The 23,895-nt window shown below is 60.0% G+C and overlaps 8 protein-coding genes across 8 annotated transcripts; 5 read left to right on the forward strand and 3 right to left on the reverse strand.

Annotated features, from left to right (window-relative positions):
- Window positions 1-176: 176 nt before the first annotated feature.
- GGTG_02823 (hypothetical protein) lies at window positions 177-433 on the forward strand (the record flags this gene model as incomplete). The annotated part of the gene is made up of 1 exon (XM_009220599.1): window positions 177-433. The coding sequence occupies one exon, from the start codon at window positions 177-179 to the stop codon at window positions 396-398; it is 222 nt and encodes a 73-aa protein (XP_009218863.1). The 3' UTR covers window positions 399-433.
- A 285-nt stretch (window positions 434-718) lies between these two features.
- Window positions 719-922, reverse strand: GGTG_02824 (hypothetical protein; the record flags this gene model as incomplete). Its single annotated transcript, XM_009220600.1, has 1 exon — window positions 719-922. The coding sequence occupies one exon, from the start codon at window positions 920-922 to the stop codon at window positions 719-721; it is 204 nt and encodes a 67-aa protein (XP_009218864.1).
- A 2,422-nt stretch (window positions 923-3,344) lies between these two features.
- On the forward strand, window positions 3,345-4,335 carry GGTG_02825 (aquaporin; the record flags this gene model as incomplete). Its single annotated transcript, XM_009220601.1, has 3 exons — window positions 3,345-3,593; window positions 3,673-3,973; window positions 4,073-4,335. 3 exons carry the CDS (start codon window positions 3,345-3,347, stop codon window positions 4,333-4,335), a joined length of 813 nt encoding a protein of 270 aa, XP_009218865.1.
- A 2,152-nt stretch (window positions 4,336-6,487) lies between these two features.
- Window positions 6,488-12,044, forward strand: GGTG_02826 (hypothetical protein). Its single transcript, XM_009220602.1, has one exon. The coding sequence runs from the start codon at window positions 7,632-7,634 to the stop codon at window positions 11,577-11,579; it is 3,948 nt and encodes a 1,315-aa protein (XP_009218866.1). The 5' UTR covers window positions 6,488-7,631; the 3' UTR covers window positions 11,580-12,044.
- Window positions 12,045-12,643: 599 nt separating this feature from the next.
- GGTG_02827 (hypothetical protein) lies at window positions 12,644-15,297 on the forward strand. Its single transcript, XM_009220603.1, has one exon. It carries the CDS (start codon window positions 12,894-12,896, stop codon window positions 14,121-14,123), a length of 1,230 nt encoding a protein of 409 aa, XP_009218867.1. The 5' UTR covers window positions 12,644-12,893; the 3' UTR covers window positions 14,124-15,297.
- GGTG_02828 (hypothetical protein) lies at window positions 14,496-15,298 on the reverse strand. Its single transcript, XM_009220604.1, has 3 exons — window positions 15,071-15,298; window positions 14,886-14,966; window positions 14,496-14,772 (listed from the first exon to the last, which is right to left on the reverse strand). The coding sequence occupies exons 1-3, from the start codon at window positions 15,261-15,263 to the stop codon at window positions 14,735-14,737; spliced, it is 312 nt and encodes a 103-aa protein (XP_009218868.1). The 5' UTR covers window positions 15,264-15,298; the 3' UTR covers window positions 14,496-14,734.
- Window positions 15,299-16,098: 800 nt separating this feature from the next.
- On the reverse strand, window positions 16,099-20,115 carry GGTG_02829 (hypothetical protein; the record flags this gene model as incomplete). Its single annotated transcript, XM_009220605.1, has 2 exons — window positions 16,099-19,879; window positions 19,961-20,115. The coding sequence occupies 2 exons, from the start codon at window positions 20,113-20,115 to the stop codon at window positions 16,099-16,101; spliced, it is 3,936 nt and encodes a 1,311-aa protein (XP_009218869.1).
- A 1,417-nt stretch (window positions 20,116-21,532) lies between these two features.
- On the forward strand, window positions 21,533-23,420 carry GGTG_02830 (salicylate hydroxylase). The gene is made up of 2 exons (XM_009220606.1): window positions 21,533-22,092; window positions 22,205-23,420. Exons 1-2 carry the CDS (start codon window positions 21,849-21,851, stop codon window positions 23,329-23,331), a joined length of 1,371 nt encoding a protein of 456 aa, XP_009218870.1. The 5' UTR covers window positions 21,533-21,848; the 3' UTR covers window positions 23,332-23,420.
- The last annotated feature ends 475 nt before the right edge of the window (window positions 23,421-23,895 follow it).

Here is a 23,895-nt window from a genome sequence, read left to right on the forward strand (position 1 = left end):
CACCGATCTGCCCAGTCCTCGATACTCAAAAACAATCACGCATGGTGCGCCTGCCCCTGTATCCAAATGCCCTCCGGATGATCGAAATTGGCTCTCGGGGGACATCATCAGCCGCAGAGTTTTTTAAGACCTCGACGGCCGGTGACGTTTGCCCACATACTTTCCATTCTTTCCAGATGTCCTCTCTTGCAGGTGTTGAGGTGTCGAGCAGTACAAACCTAGCTCCCCTGAACGTCCGGGTGCCATGTTCCGAAAAGAGGCCGGGGGCAAAGTATGTTTCGAGTCAATGGGCTGGGCAGGGTGGTGATCGTCGAGGCCATACCCCAACCGATCAAACGGAGGCGCCTGTGCTCAATGGCGTCTGGACCGCCGGCAACGTCCTGCGCGATGCGGACTGAGGTACCCGGATAACAAGGGAGGACCCTTCCTTGAAAGGAATGAATATGTCCGGCGGGTACCTAGGATACGGCTCCGGTATATGGTACCTACATACCGTATTAGAAGGCCATGAGCACGCGTGATAGCATCCCCCGGAGCGAAGCTGTCGTGCCATCCTTGCTATCGGCAGCTTATATCTCCTGGTCAGCACACCCGCCGGTGCAGCCTCGTGACCGCTGCACGCGCAGCATATGCACGCGCAGGAGTCAGAAGGAATCCTCCTCCCTCCCCCAGTTGCCGAAAGTGCACGAACCCTTCCCCTCAACAGCCGGGAGTAGCTTCAGAAATGTATGGTGGCCTGTAATCCTCTCCGTCGTGCCGGACGCCGTGTCTCTGCTACTCCAAGGAGCCAGAATGTCGTCTGCCGAGGGTTGCCGTCCAGAGAGACACAAAGACTGGCGAGGCACCCCGTCGCGGCCTCGGGCGCCCGGGAGAGGATCAGCAGCGTCGGCGCGGAGTCGAGGTGGCACGGCACGGCGACCATGGGCGATCGAGAACGGGGACAAGGCCACACGGTATCTCAAATGTGTGCAATGGTCGGACAGAAGCACCAAGGTCTAGCCGGGTGCCTGCTGCAGGGTCCCACACCTTTCTTTTTTTTTTCTCTCTTCCCTCTTTCTCCCTCCAACGAGAAACGTATCAGGATCATGCCAAGCCGGCTACGTTAAAGTTTCGACGCATTAAGTGCAGGGACCTAGGCCTACATGGTTGCCCCTGGGAAGAGCTTCTGGAAAGTAGTCTAAAAAAAAGGCGAGGCAGATGTTAAATATGACGTCGTTTTACATCCTATGTGTGTCCCTCGACCACCCCTCGCACTGGTCGGCGGCAAGGGTCGCGACTTTTATGTGTATTTGGGAGAGTAGAGATGGGATGGAACCTGTTCGTGCACCTTCAGGCTAGACGATAAGCTCATTCTCCGACATATTCCACGTACCATACACACCCACACACACAAGTTACGTATAGGTAGCTGCTCTCAAATCTTGGAATGTGACCTGGCCTGACACGTTTGGCACCCTCTGCTGGACCGGGAACCATGGCGCCAACGGTCCGCCGCCCGCACCGCGACTCGGAGTAACTTTTATTGCTCTGCTGCTTCTCTGGTTTCCTCCGCACACTGACATGTCTTCGCGCAGACTGTTGACATTTGGGTTGGAGGGGGTATGATTGCAGTCCGGCCCTGCTCGCCGTCTAGCCCAGCAGCTCCTGCTAGTCTGATGTTTTCCTACTCAGGGGATGCAGATTGGCGCAGCTTAAACTTTGTCTTGGGGGCGCGAAGTCTAAATACAACCAAGGACGAGCTCCTCCATCGCAACATCTCCTTCTGTACCCACGTCCTGCGAGCGCCTATGTTTAGTAGGTACATCTATCTAGCCATGTACCTACTACCTATCTAGGTACGCAGCTGTTCTGCAGATCCGGCGTCTTCCGCAAATCAAGAATGCAGCTGGAGGCGTGGTTACATGTGGTCAAACACGACTGAGAATGCGAAACGATAGACGAGATACTGTGCTACGCGCAACTAACGTGTAGCGGATGACGGGCCGAGTGGAGGATTGGGCGTGTTAGTGGCAACCTAGGTATCTCGCTCTCTGTCTCGTCTCTCTCTGGGCTCCTTCTCCTACTCGCTCTCCATGTAATCTCGATGTCTCTAGCCTTCTCTCATTTCCGGCTTGTACCTGGTTACCCCGGAATCTCTGCTGCCACTGCCACTGGCTGGAGGGCGCATGTGAAGGCAAGTCAAGAAGAAGTACATGACCAGGTGGGATGGGCCCCGGCCAACCCGAGAAGAGGCATCCCGATGCTGGGTGCCCTGTGACGACGGAACGAATGGTGGGAAAGGTTGAATCGATTTATGCTATCCTAAACGTACTGCCCCTTGGCCTCCTCCTTGCTCAGACGATGTAGTACGGGGCCTATGGACATACATAAAGAAGGGGAGAGAAACGAGGGTGACTGATCTCATGGAGTGTGTGGTGAGCACAAAGCAGAAGCGCCCATTAGCCGATACGGGACCTTGAGAACCCCTCACCTAGAGCAACGAGGTAACAAAGGAACAAAGGCGAAAAGGGGGTATTGCCGCACGCAGACACCTGGCCGAGTCCTCATACCACACGGGCATCGCCCAGCATCGTCAGAGTCGGCCTTCATCTTCGATCGCGGGAGCCTTCCAGGTTAGCTTGGTGTCATTTTGGGTGGCACAACAACACTACACTTCCGGTACGCGACTTCCAACTTGTGGTCTGTACTTCCCCCCAATACCACCAACGACGCAGAACTTGATGCCAAGGACGACATGTGGGCTGACCTTCCGTCGATCCAGCTCCTCAACAAGTCGAGGTCGGGGCAAGCACCCGCCTGCCTAGTACCTCCCTCCCTCGTACCTACCACCTTCCCGCCCGCCAGGAAGTGTCTTGCAGGAGGAAGGCACGGCTTCGGGTGACCTCAGCTGCGCTTCATCCCACAAGCGCGTCACTGCTCCTTCCTTCTCGCCGCAACACAGTCGTGCTCCGGCTCCGTCCCACCAGAAACGGGGGGCAGGTGCGATCCATCAAATGGCTGAGTGCGTCTGTACGCCGGGGGCTGCTGGCCGGTCCCCCAACAGGATGGGTGGTGGCAGGCAGGAGCGCCGCCGACCGCAGCGTTGGTATTTCTTACCTCGAGTCGGCCGAGCTCAAGGACCTGTCGACGACCGCCACCACGTCGCGACAAGACTTCCTCGAGCGGACCAGCAGCCAGCAAAGCCGGCCTCAGACGTCACGAGCGCAGCAGCAGCCCACGGCATCGTCGTACGCCACCGCTAGGACAGTCGACCACCCAAGCGCGCCGCCGCCGCACTTCTTCCACGACAAGCCTTACCGAGCCCGAGGTTGGTCAACCACTACCCCCGCCAGTCCAACGCCATCATGGCTGGCCCCTCGGTCGCCATTCGCAACCACTGCGTTGCTGCCCTCGCCGAGTTTGTAGGCACCTTCATGTTCTTCCTGTTTGGCTACGCCGGCGCCCAGATCGCAAACGCCTCGCCCGTCCGCGCCGACGACAATGCCGCCCCCAACATCCCGGTCCTGATGTACATTTCGTTCGTCTTCGGCATGTCCCTCATGGTCAACGTCTTTGCCTTTTACCGCATCTCGGGAGGGCAGTTCAACCCAGTGGTAAGTCGCCGGCCCCCTCCCCCCTTGTCTGCAGATCGGGTCAGCCCCAGCAGCCGGTCAGTCGAACTTACACACACAGGTCACCATGGCACTGTGCCTGGTTGGCGGCCAGCCGATCCTTCGCGGCGTCATGGTCGTGGCCGCTCAGCTCGTCGGTGGCATTGCCGCCGCGGCAGTCTCGGCGGGCATGTTCCCCACGCCCCTGAGCGTCGAGACGACGCTCGGTCCTACGACCTCTGTGGTTCAGGGGCTGTTCATCGAGCTGTTCTTGACGGCACAGCTGGTGTTTGTGATCCTCATGCTCGCTGTGGAGAAGCACAGGGCGACCTATGTTGCTCCCATCGGCATCGGCTTTGCACTTTTTGTGATCCACATGGCTGGTAGGTGATGAGCGAGCAGCCCTCCTTTCGGCGATGCTGTTAGCCAAAGCCAAAAACCGCCGAGCAAGAGAAACTAACCCAAAGAAACTCGAAACATAGGTGTCTACTTCACCGGAGCCTCTGTCAACCCAGCTCGCTCGCTGGGACCGGCCATTGTCAACAGCCACTTCCCCAACTATCACTGGATCTACTGGGTCGGACCAACCCTCGGATCTCTTCTTGCCTCGGGATTTTACATGCTCCTCAAGTTCCTGCACTGGAAGGAGGTCAACCCCGGCCAGGACTGGGACGGCATCAATCACCTCGAGGACCAGCGTTCTCGGGACGCCAACGAGCCACTGGTTCCACAGGGCCAGGTCTAAATGCGCCCAAGGTCGTCGCCCAGCACCTTGCTAGTGGGGAAAAACAGACGAACACACGAGGAGGTCATGGACAGGGGTCCCGCTAGTGACGCAAGCAGAAAAGGTGGAGAGGTCGAATACACACGACGGAGACGAGGCCTATCTTGGGGAGTTGAACATTTTAGTTGCAGGAAAAATATGGACCCCAGAATGCTTGAGGCGAGGCGCGAGGCCAAGGAGGGGAATTTTTACGTTGGGTTTATTTGCCGCAGCAGCTTACGACTTATGGACTGGCAGTCTTACTCCGGGCCCGGCGAAGCGAGGATCCGAGACGGAAGTTATCCAAGCTACAGTCAACACATATGAGGGCATTTGGCGGTGAAGGAAGAAGGACGTTGAGTTCCTTAGCTAATGAGACAGAAGATGGGGTTTGGGGCAAGGGTGTGCCTTGCTATTTGGAGGAGCTGGGGCGCCAGTCGAATATTTTGTTTTACCAAAGCACATTCCACATTTGAGATGGCGATGTCAGGCGCCTTGCCATGTGATATTTTTGTTGTTGTGATGCATGTATGATATCATGGAGCAATGTGTCTTCAAGCCTGGTAAAGATGGGGCCTTGTCACCAGCCGTCTTGGAGGGACAATGGGCCCCCTGAGGAGAGAAAGAAGAAAAAAAGGGGGGAAAGGAGGCACGGAGGGATGAAGACAGCCCTGACTGCGGATGGGGTTCTGGAATTAGATCTGGTACCCAACCTAACCCAACAAAGACAGTTTACCGGCAGCCGGTCGGCATCTCGAGCGGCCTGCCTGTCGAGGCGAGGCATTAGGTTCGGCTGTGGGAAGCGAGCCCGTGCGCTGCCGCCGAGGGGCCAGCCCCTGCGCCTGTGCCAAGGCCATCCATCGCTCGATGCCGAATGCCTGCCACTGAGACTGAGGGCATTCCACAGATGCTGGCATCTACTGTGTATCCCCACGGTATGGATGGAGCAAAAATGCCCGAACGAGGGACACACATCTCCAGTGGTTGCTCGTGTGATCGATTGTGTTTTTCTTTCCTTTTTGTCAAACCGAGCGATTTTCTGGCCCGTCCCCTTCTCGTTGGCTGCTTCCAGATTTCACTAGCACAAATGCGCAAGCATGACCATTCGCTCATGGTGCGCAGGTGGACCAGAAAGCGGGATATTAGACTAGGATCCGTACATGCGCAGCACACGCCATGTATGTATGTATGTAGGTCCGTACATGTACGCACATCACATTAGTTGCTGTGTGCTGTTATTTGCGGCGGGCGTACCAATCATGAAGGCGAGCAATGTCAAGCATTGGTGTCGGTTGTAGTATGCACCCAAGGTGACGCATAGGGCGAGTTTCCGTCGCCCAAAAGGGGAGGGGGCCGGCCGAAACCCAAACCCCCCTCCCCGCGTTTGTTCTGCTCGACGCCTGGATGGATGGAGGGGAAGAAGAAGAAGAAGAACAAGATACATGTATGTACCACCTACTAGCGCGGAAGGCAGTTGACCGGTTTCTACGGGGGACGCGAGATTATGTGCAGCACCTGCTTCGTCACAACGCGGGCGCTTGGATGCATGCCTGGCGGCCCGGGAGGGATTGCGTTTGTATGTTGCAGAGTCGTCGTCCTGCGTTGCCTGTCGTCGGTGCCGAAGGGAGGGAGGCAGGCAGGGCGAGCGAGCGAGCGAGCGGACTGGCAGATTGGCCACTCGGCCATCTCCAGATGCCCGGTCTGTTTTGGGGCTCCTTCGTTCATCATCTGGCATTGGGCATTCGCATTGGAAAAGGTCGAGGTTCCAGACGAGCATGTTGCTGCACGTCGTCGCATGTGGGGATAAGCCGAGGTGGGTGGTGGGGGAAGGGGAGGCAGGCAGGCGGGCTCCAAGCACTGTGGAGTAGGCTCGCCGCGCGCCAATTGACTGGGTGCTACAGCGTCGCAGCAGTGGACATGCCCCCCAGGCTGGGGGGCATTAAGCTGGGGCTGCGGCCAACCCCCCTGCACCACCACCGTGCGTGCGTGTAGGACGTCGTTTTTTTTTCTTACCCTTTGCCTTTCCCTCCATCCCACCCACCCCTGTGGTTTTCTTTGCACACCGCAATTTCGAAGCAGAGTCCCAGCCAGCCAGCCAGCCAGCCAGCCGCATTGCTTTGTTCGGCAAACCGGAGTGGGTTCAAAACCAAGGCAGCCGACAGGCCCAGAGATCGTCAGCAGCAGCAAGCAGCAGCAGCAGCAGCAGCGTGGGCGACACCTCGCTTGTCGAGGGGGCTGCGGGTGATTGAATCAAGGTGGCGCGCAGGCTTGATTCTGGGCTTGTTACGCTTTTATTTTACGACCCAGACGCCATCGCCGCCACACGAGGGAGAGGAACCGGGGAAGGTTTTAGCAACGAAGCTGGTCAAAAAGGCCCGGTTGCCGTTCCTGGCGATCCGGTTCTGGTCCTCAACACCACAGGGCTAATCTCGTTGTGGGCGGGCAGCCTCTTGCCTGCTCCCTTTTGTCTGCTTTCTCGAGGGAGCAACGTCGTTGACGGCCGTCTCCGCCCTACCCAGACCCAGACCCAGCAACCAGGGCCCTTCCCACCCCCGAGGGGCTTCCTTTGGCCCACTTGTGCCGTTTGTACTTTGTAGATCCTTTTTATTATTTCTCGCCGCCCGCGTGCCCGCCACCCGCCTTGGGCAGCAGCCTCATCTCCCTCACCGGTCCACTCGGCCCTGCGCCTCCCTCACCCAACTCGTCTTCAGACACTCGAGCAAGGACGGGGTTGCCCTGTCGCTGCTGCGTTGCCAGCGGCACTAGCAGGACTCTGATATCGGACGGACCGTGGGTCCCGCCCGCCCGCCACACTCTTCTCTTCTCCCACCACTCGCTGCTGCACCCTCGGCCGCTCTTGGTCATCCCTCGGAGGCGTGCAGAGCCGTTCTTTGTGCCTCTACTACCCCGACTTGCAAAATAAGCCAAGAGCCTCGCCCTCGCCTGTTCTCTGCTGCGGTGGGAGCATGTGCGTTGCAGAATCGCAGAGACCCAAACACCAAGAGACAACACCAGCACCCCCCTGCTCCCCTCCGCCGCTGGTCGTCGTCACCCATTTCCTCCGAGACGCCCTTCAACCCCGCGGCGAGAATGCCACCTTACCCGCGCAACCAAGCAGCCGGCAGCCTCCTGGGACGATGGTGAGCTCGGCTTGAAGCCTCCCCCCTCAGAGGAGCTGCCAAGCACCAAGAAGGAAGGATCCCATCACAGCAGCACGACCAAGACTGCGTAGTGTCTCCTGTGCAGCACTCCCTCTGTCCGCTCAGTTTCATTCCAGCATGCTGGGAAAGCTCTTCAACCTGACGGCGGGCGCCGGCGGCGATGCCTCCCCGTCCGCTTACGGCCCGGGCTCGTCCTCGCCGTCCAAACACATCGTGTCCCTCGAGTCGGTGCAGGAGGACATGCACACTCGCAACCTGCTGTTTCCCGACGCCGAGTCTCTGTACCGACACCGGAACGATCAGGTCTTCCCGCTGTCCGCCGGCCCTCACCCGCCATCCGCCTTTGCTCCCAACTCGTTCGACTACGACTGCGACATCGACATGGACCCCCGGGACGTCCGCATCCTCATCATGCAGGACGCCTTGAGCTCGATGCACGCCGCTCTCATATACGACAGCCAGGCCCCTCCCCCGCCCACCTCACCCCCAGCCGACCGCCCCTCCACCGTGGCCGGCTTTGCCTCCAACGATCCCAGGCGCCAGCCCGTGTCACCCCGCAAGACGAGCGTGGGCCAGGCATCCCGTCCCCTGGCCATCCAGCAAGATGGACAGCCGCAGCAACAGCAGCCGCGCCAGGGCGCGTTCGATCGCAGAGCCTCGATGCAGGGTCGCCCGCAGCCCCGTATCGAATCCGAGTCCCAACGCGCCCACCGCGAGTATGTCGATGAGCTCAACGTGTTTTCTAGCTGTATCTTCGGCAACTCGGAGCTCATGGCCTACAAGGGGACCTCCACCAAGGTCCACGTCGTGCCGTCGGACCCCCGCAGCGACTTCATGTCCTCCGCCTTCGGAGACGGCAGGGGCTCGCTGGGCCGGGGCAGCGTGCGCTCCAGCAAGCTCTCACAGTCGTTTTCCTCCGAGGCCGTTGGGGACTTCATGCCCCAGATGTCCGCGGCAGCACCACAGCGCTTCTCCCAGCGCAAGAAGGTGCTCATCACCCGGCTTTTCCCCGTGACCCTGCCCAACGTGGAGGAAACGGCCAACCAGAACTTTGCAACGCCGCATAGTCGCTTCTCGGAGGACAGCACCGGGTTCCCGTTCCCCCCGCACAACGGAGACGACGCCAAGGCCAAGAAGAAGCCACAGCCCAAACAGAAGCGCACGCCAATGTACGCAGTGGCTCTCATCATCAACCTACCCCAGGGCCCCTCCCAGGTTGCCCAGAACAATGCTTCGGCCTCGCGGCAGATGTTCCGAGGGTCCGGCTCGTACAACGAACAAGACTCGTTTCCGTCTTCGTTCGGGTCCTCCCGCCGGTCGGGATGGACAATGGTGGGCCAGGGGATGGCAGCGGCAGCGGCAGCGGCAGCGGCAGCGGCAGCGGCAGCGGATGCGGTGGAGCCGTCGTACGTGGCCGACATCGAGGACCGCATCGATCCCATCACACAGCATTGGGACGTGATAATGCGGACCTTGACGCACCTACAGTCGGTGGTTGCGACCAAGCTGTACGGCATGCTCAGGCAGCTCGACATTGGTTCCCCAGATCACGCGCCCTCGGCTGCGGCCACTCAGATGTCGCGGCAACCCTCGCTGTCGCGGCGCAGGAGCGATGATGGGGTGGCCAGCAAACCCCACAAGACCAACGCCAAGGTCTTGGCCCTGCTGCAGCATTGCCTGATGGAGGACCAAGACGTCCAGGGAGAGGTCGATCTCGCCAAGGCGCGCATCGTCTCGGGGCTGCGCGCCACGCGCGTCACCACGGGCCAGAACCGCTGGGGCATCTGGCGCGAGGAGGCCAGGTGGGTGGCCAGGTGGGCTGGGGGGAAGGAGCACGGCTTCTTCTTCTACAACCTCCTGACGGGCTACCTTGCGACCCACACGGACTGGCTCCAGGCGCTGGGGCCGTCGTACTACCGCAAACGGCACCTCCACCAGGTCAAGGCCCGGGGCGAGGAGGACATGGGGCTTCCTGCGCGCACCGTTATCGTGTCCAACGACAAGATGGCCGCTCGGAGGCTGATCTTTCTGCTCGCCGCCTTCCTGCCCGCCAACCAGCAGGTGCCCACAAACCTGCGGCCACACCGCCCAAGCACCTCGGCAGCCTCGTTTGGCGGTGCCTTCTCGCACTCCCCGCCCTCGTACGTCGTGCCGATCCCAAAGGAGGAGTCGCTCCGGCGCAAGATAAACCGCAGGGCCGCCCCGAGGAGAGCATCGCACTCGCGCACAGCCAGCCTGCAGAGCCAGGCCGGCCGCGGCGGTGTAGGAGGCGTGCCTGCCCAGCTAGCCCACCTCAGCACGGACCGTAGCGGCCACGAGCGGCGGCCATCAGATGCCATCTCCATCCGGACCACGCAGCTGCCCATGTCGTCCAGCGACTCGCATACGAGAAAGAGCAGCGCGGCGACGGCCGCAACCATCGCCCCCGAGGCCACCGTCCCCCACTTTTCCACCCTGCAGACACAGCAGACACAGCAGTCGCTCCCCCGACACCGACCAGGAAGTGCCAACAGCGTCGCCGCCGACGACCTCAAGCGCACCCTGCAGCGCGGTGACAGCAGCGGCCTGGGCCAGGTTGTTGGCGGCAACGGTGGCGTTCCAGGCATCGGCGGCGAGAACCGTCCAACCTCGAGCACATGGGGCGTCCTGGCTGGCTTGTGGAGCGCCAGGCGCCGCGAGTCTCGCGGGTCTGCCGACATATCTTCTCCGGCATCGGCGACGCCCATGTCGCCCACCAAGGCCGCGTTCCGGGGTCAACAGGAGTCGCCGAGGTACGCGGCTAGAACCTCTGCCGAGATCAGGGTGGCCAGGACGGTGATTCCCAGAGACGGGGCCCCCACGACAGGTAACTATGGGGCGCGCATGCCATCGGAGGACCGGGCTTCTGCTGCCAAAGTGGCGGAGCCGCGGTCCCCCGTCGCCGACGGGCCCCTGAGCCCACGGATCCCTCGACTAGCACGCCTCGCCACGGACGAGTCTCCCTCCTTCACGCCGTCAGCGAGGTCGAGCGCAACCTTTGCAAGATTGCCAGATCCGGCCGGCGCGTTCGAGTCGCCTGTCAAGACGTCCATCAACGCCGACGATGGCGTCATTGACGTCGACGTCCCCTTTCCCGACTACATAACCTCGTTCGAGACGGCCGTTAGCTCGCCGTCGAGCAGCGGTTATCTTTCGACCCCCGGCGGCAGCGGCCTGGAGTTGTTTGAGCACTCCAGCCGCCCGGCGGTCGACGGCGACCTCCCCTTTAACGTAGCGGGATGGCTGCAGCATTACCACCCGGACTTCATCCTGCAGGCGGTGCCGCCGCAGCTCGGCCTCGAGGAGCAGATCAAGGCATCACTGCGGGCGGAGCCGTCGCCTCCCACGCCGGCGTCGTCACATTCCTTGTCGCTGGAGCCACAGCAGGAGCGATGGGTGGACGTTAGCAGCGTCATCGTCGCCGATACTACAACTCTCAGCATCAAGCGGATCCGGTATAGTCGGCTGGTGAAGCCCAAGCCGCCTCCGCCCGAGTTTGGAGGCCCCGGCTCGCTCATCTCGGCATCTTCGGTCTACACCCACGGTTCGGCTGCGGCGCTGCTTACGCCGGCCATATCGCCGTATGAGACGACTCTGGAGGACCGGTTCGTCGAGGAGCCCATCGTGACGCTCGACGAGGTCCTGGTCGAGGCCGTCGAGCGCGTCGTCGGCCACGGGGTGGTCGGCGGCGACCAGACGACGACGGGGTGCCGGCGCGGGAACTCGGCGAGCTCGTCCAGGTCGGCGAGCAAGCGGCGCGGCCGGAGCAACAGCGAGTCGACCGAGGCGGGCGAGCAGCACGGCCTCGCCCCGCCGGCCACCATCATCCCCGGCATCACCAGCGCCCCCCAGGCGCAGGAGGTACCCCGCGCCGAGTGCAAGACGGTGATCCTGTCGGCGCTCGAGGAGGTCGTCAGGGAGGTCGTCGAGAGGCGCGAGAAGGAGTCGCAGGCCGAAACCCGCGACGACGAAAACCGCGACGCAAGTGAGAACGACCTCAGGCTTGCCGTTAGGGGCTGGTTGGAGAGCGTGGAGATGGGGGAGTGATTTAGAGACGACTCTTTGGGCTGCTGGCCCATGATGATTGGTGTCTGGTCGTCGCCAGGCCAGCCCATCCATTCATTCATTCCCTTGGCTTTTTCCCACCCTTGTTACCCCTTGTCGGTCATCCTGCCCGTCCACTGTCCACCGCTCCGCCATCCAGTTCTCCTGGAATCTAGGGAGGGCAACTTGTACAAAAGCATGATAGTTCTTGTTTTCGTTTATCCCACAAAGCACCGAAACAGGCGCGCTCTTGAATGGCACTATACCCTTTACTGGCTGTTCAGACTTTTCTTTTTTTTTCCTTGATTCCTTTTTTCCCTCTTGTTCCTCTTCTTTCCCTCACTCACGGAGCAAGCGCGCTTCCGACACATCATCACGAAACTGTTAGGGAGAGACGATTTATTCTCAATGAAACCTAAATATGTTTTGATTTCGACCTCGCTTGCCAACCCTCAATGATGTCTTGCTGTACTGTGCTGTTCTGATTGTGTCGACAACACCAAGTTGTGACTTGATGAGTTTCCACGACGTAGGCTTATATAAACCCCGTCCCCGGCCTTCCGGCAGTATTCCCTAAGACAAGCAGAGTGGCGGGGCCGGTAGAAGCAAGTCCAAGTTGGTGCCCAAGAAAAGACAAAAACTTGGCCCGCCGGACATCATGAGGGAGTGATCCGTAGGTGACGGCGGAGATCAGCAACGCCCGGACAAGAGGATTAAAGTTTCCGTCTGAAAAGGCCCGAGGGAGGTTGTTCCCGCTCTGATAGACCGCGTCAGCCATGCTCACTTCTTGAAGTATTGCAATGCTAGCGGCCGCCGTGACACATCCCCAGGCCCGTTTTATTAGTGCGTCGGAATTCTGGTTCAAGCAGATTGGCTATGCCTCTCCTTCGTTCTCATTCAGGGCCTTCCTCTCCGGGTCGTCTGATTTTAGTTGGAAGCTAGTGGTTAACACAGCAACCACCTCCCTCATTGTTTGCTTGCTCCTCCATTTATACCGTATTTGGTTTGACGCGTTTTTTTTCTTTCTTCTTTCTTTCTTTTTTTCTTCTTTTTTTCCACATCTGTGGCGTCCAGGATATTGGGCGTTACAACGGTGGATCCTACCAGCACGTCGGTTTTGCAAAGCTTTGTGGCTTTCTAAAGGACAAAGCGTACCACAGGGTATTTCTAGCCCAGCGCCACTAGAAACTCGCCCTTTCACCGACACTTGCAATCCTCCAAGGCAGTCCCAGAAGACCATCCGCCCTGCAGATAGGGTTAGGGTTCAACACAGATCCCCGAGTCCCGCATGACAAAAGGACCTCGAGAGCTAAAACAATGGCAACCGAGGTCCTGCCGCCCTGTCCGCACCCACAATCGAGCCCCCAACTCCGCGACCGAAGCGGCCGCCTGCTACATAAATTCCACATGCCCCCTACGGCCGGCACGCCCGCGTCCTCGGACGACGAATCCGAGGCGTCCTTCCACACGTCCAGGAAGACGGTGAGCGCCGGCATCGGCGCGGCGGGCGCGGCGGCGGCGGCGGTGGCAGTGGCGGTGGCGGCTGCTGTTGCGCCGACGACGACGACGCCGCCGCCGCACCGCGACCTCGACGACCTCTACCGCGAATTCCTGACCGCCAGGGCCGACGACTTTGCCGGCCTGCACGAGTACACGAACCGGCTGATGGCGGTGCGCGACGAGCTGGCCCTGGCGGGCGAGCACATCCCGGACCGGCTCGTCTTCAGCAGGGTCGAGCTGGGCGCCCGCAGCGCCGCGCAGCACGAGCTGACGGTCAACCTCGCGCTCGCCATCTGCAACAAGCGGGCGACGAGGTCCCCGGCCGAGCTCGTCCGCCAGCTGCTCGCCGTGGACGGCCTCCTCGAGGCCGAGGAGGGCGCCCCCGCCCCCGCCCCCGCCCCCGCCCCCGCCACGGCCAAGACGACCGCGACCACGACCGAGACGACAACCACGACCACGACGGCGGGCGGTGGCTCCCAGGACGGCGGCGGCGGCGGCGGCCGCGTCGCCGCCATCGTCAGCAGCAGCAGCAGCGGCGGCGGCCCCGTGGAGCGCAAGAACTTCCACCCCACGTGCGGCAAGTACCACACGGGCGGCGACGAGAAGTGCTACGTGGTCCTGGGCAGCGGCAGCAAGGAGCCCAACCCCAACTACCACGCCCGGTGTGGCAACGTCCACGCCGGCGGCGACGACAGGTGCTGGGAGGTGCACCCGGAGCTGAGGCCCCCCAAGCGGGCCGCCAAGCCCAAGGCCGTCGCCGTCGACCATGACAGGAGGGCCAGGTACGCCGACGCCGACAACGACGACTACTACGACAGGAGGCCCAGGCACGCGGGCCCCGACGACTACGATGACAGGAGGCCCAGACCGCCGGGCCCCAACGGTTACGACGACAGGAGGGCGACCAGGCCGGCAGGCGGCAACGACTACGACGAGAGGAAGGCCACGCCGCGGCCCCTCCAATTCGCCCGCAGGGGAGGCAACCCGGGGAAGCCCCCCCGGGGAAGCCCTACGTCCTGGTGGTCGACTACGGGGTACTCTGAATAAGCTCCGGCTTGCCGGCACACCCCTGCCTTGGGGCTGAAAATGGCGTCGTGGGTGGCCGTCCTTGTAGAGCATCGACTTTCTTTGTCTTTGCTGATATTATGGGACAAGAAACACGCTCTCGCAAGCCAGGGTGGAAGTCGGGGTTATCCGAGCTCGGGGGAAAGTGCCACTCCATGAAGGTATATGGGGGCGTTGATGGCACGCCTACTCTGGGCGGGAGTGTCTCTTTCCTTATCATAACCAAGATTTCACCACACCATTGTACAAGATACAAGGCTACCTATCTATACACATGGCTCTCATGGGTTGGTAGAAAACCATGCCTTTTATACTCGGCTAGACAGCTAGGTAGCCGACAGACTACGACACACATGTCCGGAAAAAAATGTAACTGTCAGTCTATTGCCATGAAGTTCAGTAGATGGACTCTAGAGCTAGGCATGTATACAGCCCCCGTAGCGCAGCTACTCTACGCTACCTTGCCTAGGCAGCACATGTTTTGGGTGTGACGGGGCGCAACCCGCCCATCATCTCGCCTCGAAAGGCCACGTATTCAGTGCCGGTTTCCTTTTCTGCCCCGCCGCCGCCGCCCCCCCTGCGTCCTGTTCGATTTACGCGACAGTCTTTGTGACGTCGACCTTGGTCTTGTCTGCGCAGCCCGTGGTCCGTTGTCAGCAGCCCCAGTCACGCAAACACGTTATCCATCATCACACGGCCCAACAACACCGGTCATGGAGGAGCAGAGAAAAAAAGGAAACTTACAGAAAGCCACATAATCCTTGATGTGCTCGGCCTTGGGCTTGGGCGTCGGGTAGTACCAGGCCGCGTTCTCGAGCGTCTTGTCTGTTTTTTTTGGTAGGTCGGTCTGTTGGTTAGTTTGAAAAAGGGCAGAAGAGGGTGAGGTGGAGGAGAAGAAAAAAAAAAAGAAAAGAAAAAAAAGAACGAACCTCCCACGGTAATGGTATAGTAGCTCGCCTCGCCCTTCCAGCCGCACGTGGTGTGGAGGCTCGTCGGGCCCGAGAACAGGTCGCGGTCGAGGGCGCCTGGGGGGAAGTAGACGTTGCCCTCGACCTCCTCCCACTCGGTGGTCTCGGCGACGGTCTTGCCGTCCACCGACGCAGTTGCCTTGCCGCTAACCATTTTTTTTCTTCTTCTTCTTCTTCTTCTTCTTCTTCTTCTTCTTTGCTGTCACCTTGTTTTGCCTGTGGTGTTTGTAGTTGCAAGTTATGAGTGTGCTCGCAGGTTTGCTGCAGCGGAAGATGCCTATGAAATGATGAAAGAATAGGCTCGCTATCCAGTGCCCGTCCCATGGACTTACTTAAATACTTTGATGCTTCGCAATTGCCTATTATTAATGGCCATGCGCCTCCAATACATGTCCCATGATTCCACATGCATGAAATCCAACCGAAAGCCGGATCGCTCCCATCCCGTAAGCGCTTCCCCGCGCGGGGCTGCAAGATTCCAGGTAACCTCCTGACGTCCTCTCCCTATCCATCTCAACTTCATGTCGCTAGCCCTCCCATATAAGATTACTTCTTGAACAAGTGTCTGTGGCTATGCATCATCAATGCGGAATCATTTGGCATATCGGTGATATAGACTCGTAAAGCCGCATAGATGAGCGCATCTCCAAGATGTGGTCTCTTATTAGGGACGCCAGTCAGGCTTAAACTTCCGATGAATTGATACGCCGTGAGTCCTTCTATATAGGCCATGTAGGGGTACCAGTGCAGCGAGAGGCCGGCGTTGAATATACGTAGGTGGGGTATTCTTTCCAAACAGGATGACTTCCTTGTCACACCATCAGCTACCTAGCTTGACAGGCCGGGACGTCCATGCAGTCTTATGAAAAATGGTGGGCAAATGCTCCTCGCTAATGCATGAGAAAACCGAACAATAAAGATGTGTACAGTAAAGGGCGGATGAAGCAGTTGAAGAGGATAAGAAGAAACAGAAACGAGAAGCCTTTCCGTTACAGGTTGATAATCTCAACGTCGGAAAAGTCGGGCGGCGCCCGGCCGTAAATGACGCGGACCTTGGAGTCGAGAGCGGTGCCCTCGTTGCTCATCCAGATGTACTCGCTAAAGGCCTGGGTGCGATGGATCTCATCGTTGGACACGCCAATGTCGTCTTGCGGGATCCAGACGACGGGTCTCCGTGCCCGCAGAGCCTCGTGCTTGAACGCCTCGCGCACCAGCGCGTCACGCTCGTCGGGCGTCAGGTCCTCGATGTCGTCGTTATACCCGCCGTATAGCGCCTCTCCCATGGCCCGCTGTGCCTCAAGGTCCTTCATGCGCCGCTCTCGCCTATATCCGGCAGCCGTCTTGATGTTCTTCTCCGCCTTGCCGATGGTGGCGTGGTGGATCTGCTTGCCCCCGCGCACCGCCCACGTCCCGGCCTGACGCACGCCAGCGACGGGGTTGAAACCACCGCCCCTGCCGCCGCCGCTAGTTTGGGCCCGTACGCCCGAGAACCTTTTGAGCTCGATCTCTTCCTTGTAGGCGCCGCCGCCGTTGCCGCGCAGCATGCCGGCTTCATCTGCATCCTTGCCCTCCTCGTCGGGTACGAGCCCAAGTCGGCGGTCCTGGGCCCTCTGAAAGGCCTCATCGCGCAGCACCGCTTCGTCCTCAAACGTGATGGGAAGGTAGCGGAACAGCGGTGAAAACGACAGGTTGAGAATCAGTTGGTAGAAGGCAGTGCATATTAACACCACAACCATGATGACGCCCTGTCTGAAGTTGACGCGAGCCCTCTCGGGCCCCGGGCCCTCTTGGAGAAAGAAGAGGCCGATGAGAGCCAGCTCCATGACGTAGAGGCCAGTGAAGAGCTGGTTGACGGCCGTGGGGAAGAGCACGCCGCCCGTGTCTGTCTTGAAGCGGTTGACGTAGACCATGTTGTGTCGGTGGGCGAGCCACAGGAGGGAGAAGGTGATGACGGCAAAGATGCTGATTATGGGCGTGATGACGGCGTAGATTAGGGCGATGCAGGCAAAGTTGGTGTAGATGGGGAAGAGCGACCCCCACTTAACATCGGGCAGCATCACCTGGCGCGACCACTTGCTGCGGGCCGTGGTGTCGAGGAGGCGCCCAATCACGTACCACGCGATCAGGGTGCCGATCTGCAGCAGCGTTCCCGAGCTGGTCGACAGCGCCTGCAGAATCATGTACGAGAAGAAGTAGTTGGCCGACTTGGGGATCTTTTCGGCAAACAGGTTCGGCACCGAGTCCACGGTCAAGTTGGACGTCAGCAGACCGCCCATCTCGACGGCCGACTGCGACAGCGCGATGACCAGGAAGATCTGGACGAACAGGAACGTGAAGTAGTAGCGCTGCACGTTTTCCGACTTCTGCGCATTCGTCTTGACGCCCTGGAACTCGGCGAGGAAGTTGAGGATTATGGGCACCAGGATGAGGAGGACGGCGAGGATGACGGCAGGCAGGACACCGGCAATAGCGGTGACGGCACGCCGGACGCTGTCGTTGCGCATGATGACCTCGAGCCAGTGGAGTTCCTTGGGGTAAGAGTTGATGAGGGTGTCGACCTGCGAGATCTGCGCCGTGGCGGCGATGGCGGGAGCCCAGAGCAGGATCATGCCAAACACGAGCCCGAGCACGATTCCGGTGCGCAGCCACTCGGACCAGAAGCTGATGGCCATGTTGTCCCACAGAACGTCCGACGGTGAGATCTCGATGATGCGGGGCGCCATGTGGCGTGGGACGTGATGGGTGACGCTCTGGCAAGCCATATGCGCCGCCACCTGGTGGTTGAACTGGATAAATGCCGACGTCATGAGCGAGTACCTCTCGGGGTGCTTTTGGTCCTCCTCGATCTCCATGTTGAGACGCGCGAGCTCGGCGCGGGCCCAGTAGATGGTGTCCACCTTCTTGTTGATCAGGGGCAGGCCCGGGAGCCAGTTGGGAGTCCACTCGAAGTTGGCCACCCGGTGCGTCGGCCGCGACGACGCCTTGAGCCACTCTTTCCATGCGGCATCCTCGTCACGCTTCTCGCTGTATACCAACGCCGAGGCATCGGTAGGATAATCGACTGGTGGCTCGTCGTCACCCCCGACAAACGGCAGCATCGAGACGAACTGTTTCCACCGAGTCTGCTTCTCGCCGCCCTTTTGCGCTGGCGGCTGCTTAGAGACCAGCGGGAACTCGTCTCCCTCGACGCCCTGAGGGATAGGTGAGGCATAACCGCCCGTTGGGGGTTTCCAGAACTGCCACCAGCGCGTCTCCTCGGTGATGACCATGCCTGCCAGATTCGAGGCCCGTCTCGTCGTGTTGCCCTTACGCGTGTCGCCAACGGGGAGGGCCATATCCTGCGACGCCACCGAGGAGGTTGGCGTATGGCTTCGGTATGCAGGGCGCTCCGAGGCGAACGAGGGCTTCGAGCCGTCATTGGCGTCGTCGGCGATCTGCACCGCCTTGTGGGGCTGGTCCGATCCCCGGGTTGTCGGTCGTGGCGAGCCCAGGCCGGCTTCGATGCCATCCAAGGGGACGGCGTGAAATCCTCCCGTATGCTTGAGCTGTCCGTCGACGCCCTGCTGGAACGTTTTCGCGCCCCCGGCAATCCCGTGGCCAGCTTTGCCAACTAGGCTAGCCCCACCCTTGATCCCATGGCCGACCTTGCTGATGATTCTACGGCCTCCTGGCCTCGTCTCCTTGGATCCTCCGTTGTCGTTCAGACCGGCATGGTCCGCGTCGTCGCCGACATTGTTCTCATCGAGTACTGTGGGTATGTCGGGAGTCTCGCCGCGGTCTCCAGCGCTGATACCGCCACCACCCTCAGCGCGCAGGCGAGCCTCGGCGTCCTCTGCCTCGTCTCGTTTCTGCTGCTCCTCCTTCGTGGGCCCGCGGCTCTTGGAGGCCTTTTGCTCCTTCTTCTCGTCGGCCTTTCGTCGCTTGAGCTGTTTGCGCTTGGCGTCGCGGATGAGATCGGTCTGCGCGCTCTCGAGCAAATCACGGATGTACCGGCGCTTGTGCACCTTTTCGAGGAGCTTTGTGAAATCGCGCGTGATCCAGATATTCCTAATTCCACCTGGAAACACGTCGAACAGCCCCCTGAGAGCATCCTCCGTGAGCCACTTTTCCGGGATCGAGCTGACCAGGACCGTGTTGGCCGACGCGCGCAGTCGATGCTGGGCGCTGGTCAGGTAGTCCTGGCGAACCTTGATGTAGACCCGCAGCTCGACGAACATGAGGTAGCAGACCCATACGATCAGCGCGATGGCCAGGATCAGGTGTGCCCATCGCCTCTGATAATTCTTGGGGTCGAGGTTGCCCCAGGCGAGCGTGTCGAGTCCGCCAAGCGGCTGCTGCAGTTTAATCACATTTTCGGTGCTCGTCTGTCTCCTCAGCAAGGTCGCCGCTATAGCTGAGGCATTTGAGGCTACCGAATCGGTCAAGTTGGTCGAGCCGGTAGGTCTGGCGGTGGCGGAGCCTGTGGCGGTAGCGGTAGAGCTGGTGATGCTGGTTGTGGCGGTCGCATTGGTAACCACCTGGTCGACGATATCGACCCTTAGACCCCCGACGTAGTTGAGAGGTACCAGTATGGGAATGACGACAAGAGCGGTAGGGATGAAGATAACCAAGAGCATCTGCAGATACCGCAGGAAGAAATAGGCATCGAGGCCGCACTTCTCGATAATCTCGCGGTCCTTGAGCCGGATAAGCTTGGCGAAGAGGTTCCATGGACTCCTGGGCGGTGGATCCGTCCTTTCTCTCTCGGGCACCATGAAGGTCTTGGGTTTACTGGCGGCGCAGAGACATGTTTGCATCAGTCAAGGTCCACGCACGTTAGGTGGGCTGGCAGATGGTGGGTTATGGACGTACAATATCCTAGCTAGCTTATTCCTGAAGAGCAGGAAAACGCCAACTTGTACGGCGAAGATACCGATGGCAGTGGCCAGGGCGATACCGAAGGCCTGCAAGCTGATTCCCTCAAACCTGACGGCGGCCTTGGTCTGCCCATTATCTGCGTTACTCATTTTGTATGCCGGCCTCCGCTAAGGAGGAATATTCATGGTAGGGTATGTGGTAACCGAAGGCCGGTGTTCGGGCCTGCGGCGGCGGCAGAGGGAGAAGGTATCGAGGTCTGGTTTCGGTCGGGATGGGTTCGGTAGGTGTCGGCGGGAGAGTGTGGGATGCCGAGGCTCTTTAGAGACGGTGGGTTTGCGTCACTGCGGCGCGGTATTTTAATGCGCTTTGGAAAGGAGCTGGCGAATGTTAGATATGTTTTTTTTTCTTCCCCCAGTAACACCGCAGCGCCAATGTTTGTTCCAGACCAGACCGAAGCTAAAACGAAGCCGAGATCGGCAAAGGTTCCAGCCACTGCAGGCCACAAAGAGATCGCACTCACGGTTGAGCTTTGATTATGTTGATCTGCTCCGCACAGCAAAAGTCAGATTGCACATGTGATGCTGCCACCTGTGTTGGTGGGAAACGCGGCGAGCAAGGAGGTTCCTGCAAGGGGAGCCAGAAGTCGTCGGGGAAGGTTCAAGCTGGACAAAAAGGCGCGCGGGCGGCGGGCGGGTGGGTATATCAGGGGCCGACCTTTGTCGGAGCGCGAGGAATAATAGGAGGAATTTTTTTTGGTGCCGTGCTGCCGTCCTGAAACTTGAAACGAGGCGGTTCGCAAAGAAGCAAAGGAGGTTCCCTTGAGTCGCCCCCTGCCACGAATTCTGGGTGCCACGGGCGAACCACAAAGGCGAGGCCCAGGACCAATGGATTGCGTGTTGTCGTGACGTCGGCGGCTACTCTTCGCCCAAAGCGGAGCGTCAGCCAGGCGCCGCGACAGCTCATTGGCCCCTGTACCCCTGCGCCCTCAACAGTTCCCAGAACCCTATCAGGGTCTCTCATGGGGTGCATTTGGACAGCCCAGCGCCAGAATGCCTGCCATTCCAGCAGCCCGGCCGGTCGTCATTGACGCGCGCCAGAACCTGCTTCTGCGGCGTCTAAAGCGCAAGCGAGGGAGGAGTGGCGTCTGCCATAATTGGCACAAAGAACTTGATGGTTGTTTGCTGCCAATGCCTTTTGTCCTTTGGTGGCAAATCCTGAGTCTTTGCCGTGCTTCGTTGGCGAGGTGTCCCCAGATGTAACGTTTTGTGATGCACAAGCTCGACAGGGGTGTTACTGTGAGGGGTGGGCTGAGATGCCTGCTTCCAACCAAGCTGCAGGATCCGATCGCTCCTTTGTTTCCTTGGGCCAGAGGAAGCCTACACCTGGGTTCGACCCTTGGCAGATGAATATGTGCTGGAATTATTGCACCACGCTCCCGTCTTCCCGTCCCTGCCGATCAGCCTTTCATGCCTTCAGGGGATTCAGAAGTCAATAACCGGGCTGTGCACCCATTACGATTTGCCACCGCCTGTGCACGTGAGCGGCCGCCGACGACGTTCGCTGGGTGCGGCCCAATGTTTTCCCCGCCACCCCGCACCAGCCCGCTTGGCGGCTTGACTCTGCCTGCCAGGGTTGATTGCCGAAGCCGACGAAGGAGTCTTGACTCCGACCAATGCAGCCGATACCAGTTCTGCGGGCGTGGCAGCCACCACGGGTCTTGGAAATTGTGGAAATGTCAGTGGGTTGTACACAGTTAGCAGCGAGGCAGCGCTTGAGAGGCCATGTTGTGCTGTAGATTATGGCGAGTATAGGAGTTTGATTCAAAAGGAGTGTTGTCTCTTGCATCAATCGCCCGGACTGATCAGCACCACACGCCCATATCATGGCCACTTACAAAGACCTGAGGATCGTCGTCATCGGCGCCGGCATGGGAGGGCTCGGGTGCGCCCTCTCACTCGCCAAGAAGGGCTTCAAGCACATCGACGTCTATGAGACGGCCTCGGACCTGGGCTTCGTCGGCGCCGGCATCCAGCTGGCGCCCAACATGAACCGGATCCTGGACAGGCTTGGGTGCTGGGCCGACATTGAGAAGGATGCCACCAATGTGAAGGAGACGAGCATCAGGCGTATGTTTCTGTGTACATCACTTGCTATCCATCCTCGTAATTACTGACACATCCTGATATAATCCCGCCAACACGGCAACGAGGGGAGACAATACGACAAAAAACCAACCAGAGGGCAGCACAAACGAAGAGCTCGCGCACGTCGACATGCCCAACATCGCCGAAAAGTACGGCTACCCGCACTGCACCGGCCACCGGTCGTCGCTGGCCGGCGGCATGTACGAGCACTGCCGGCGCGAGCCCGCCGTCCGCTTCCACTTCGCGACGGCCGTCGAGCGCGTCGTCGAGTGGACCCCGCGGCCGCGGCTGGCGGTGCGGGCGCGCGACAGCAGCAGCGACGAGGAGGCCCGCGAGGTGGAGGCGGACGTGGTGCTGGCGGCCGACGGCATCAAGAGCGCGACGCGGGCGGCGCTGCTCGCGCGGCGCGGCGAGACACCCGAGGAGGAGGACACGGGCCAGGCGTGCTACCGCATCATGCTGACGCGCGACGAGATGGCGGCCTCGGGCGACGCCGAACTGCTCAAGCTGCTGGACTCGGACCTGGTGGTGCGCTGGATCGGCCCGCGGCGCCACATCATCGCGTACCCCGTGGCGTCAAAGTCCATCTACAACCTCTCGACCACGCAGCCCGACGACAACTTCGCGGCCGCGACCGACGCCGCCTACACGACGCGCGGATCCAAGGAGGCCATGCTGGGCGTGTTTGGCGACTTTTGCCCACTCGTGGCGAGGATGCTTCGCATGGTGCCCGACGGCGACGTGTGCGAGTGGAAGCTGCGGCAGCACAAGACGCTGGCCAGCTGGGCCGAGGGCGGGGTCGCGCTGCTCGGCGACGCCTGCCACCCGACGCTGCCGCACCTCAGCCAGGGCGCCGCCATGGCCATCGAGGACGGCGCAGTCGTGGCCGAGGTGCTGAGCCGGGTCCCTCCGGGCGAGGGGGACGCGCCCGTCGACCCGGCCGACGTCGCCCGCTGCCTCAAGATCTACGAGCTGCTGCGCAAGGACCGCACCTCGCTGCTCGTCGACCTGGCCGCCCAGTCCGGCCGCGCCCTACACCTAGGTGAGGGCAAGGCCAAGGAGGAGCGCGACCGGCAGTTCGCCGAAGCCAAGGCCAAGGGGAACGCCGCGCCCGTGCCCGACAAGTGGGCGTCCCCCGATATCCAGGAGATGATATACTCTCACGACTGCGTCAAGCACGCGGCCGAGAACTTTGACCAGCTGATGGCGACATTGACATAATCAAGACATCTTTTTTTTTGTTTATCTATCGGGATATCATTTGAGCCAAATAAAAAAGATAGGTAATAAAACAAATATGCCTCGCGTGACTGTGTCCCCAGAAAGTCCGACAAAGGAAAGTATAGCAGAGAGCAGAATAGAAGGGGAAAAAAGGAGATACGAGAAACCCAGAAAACGCCGATTAGGCATGTGAATATCGTGAACGGTTTTAAAATCATAGGATGGAAGAGAAACAAGAAAAGAAATGACCCGTGCCGGACGGAGCTGGCTGCCCCCCAAAAAAGAACAATCCCCTGTCTCTTGGGCTCTCGGCTCAGTGGCTCGGCTTCGAGAGCCTGACGTCGGCTGCACCGACCAAAAGAATGACGCCAGAAAATCACATTGCTAGTCTCCGGGTCTCGTGGTCAAGATCAGGTGAAGCGCGGTCGGCAAGGTTTGGTGTTCCGACAGGCCCGATTGAGATGACCTGCCGACCAGCGATGACAGATACTAGGCGTGCATGGCGATGACGACTGGTCGACCGGATCGAAATCGAGGATCCTCATGGGCCGTATATGCCAGTAC

The sequence above is a fragment of the Gaeumannomyces tritici genome, assembly GCF_000145635.1.
Source record: "Gaeumannomyces tritici R3-111a-1 unplaced genomic scaffold supercont2.2, whole genome shotgun sequence".
Taxonomy (NCBI): domain Eukaryota; kingdom Fungi; phylum Ascomycota; class Sordariomycetes; order Magnaporthales; family Magnaporthaceae; genus Gaeumannomyces; species Gaeumannomyces tritici.

Coding starts and splice junctions, on each gene's coding strand:
- GGTG_02826 (XM_009220602.1), top strand. CDS start 7,632: ATGCTGGGAAAGCTCTTCAACCTGACGGCGGGCGCCGGCGGCGATGCC.
- GGTG_02827 (XM_009220603.1), top strand. CDS start 12,894: ATGGCAACCGAGGTCCTGCCGCCCTGTCCGCACCCACAATCGAGCCCC.
- GGTG_02828 (XM_009220604.1), bottom strand. CDS start 15,263: ATGGTTAGCGGCAAGGCAACTGCGTCGGTGGACGGCAAGACCGTCGCC. Junction 14,967..15,070: donor CTATACCATTACCGTGGGAG/GTTCGTTCTTTT, acceptor CAAAAAAAACAG/ACAAGACGCTCGAGAACGCG. Junction 14,773..14,885: donor CAAGGATTATGTGGCTTTCT/GTAAGTTTCCTT, acceptor CGGGCTGCGCAG/ACAAGACCAAGGTCGACGTC.
- GGTG_02830 (XM_009220606.1), top strand. CDS start 21,849: ATGGCCACTTACAAAGACCTGAGGATCGTCGTCATCGGCGCCGGCATG. Junction 22,093..22,204: donor GAAGGAGACGAGCATCAGGC/GTATGTTTCTGT, acceptor AAAACCAACCAG/AGGGCAGCACAAACGAAGAG.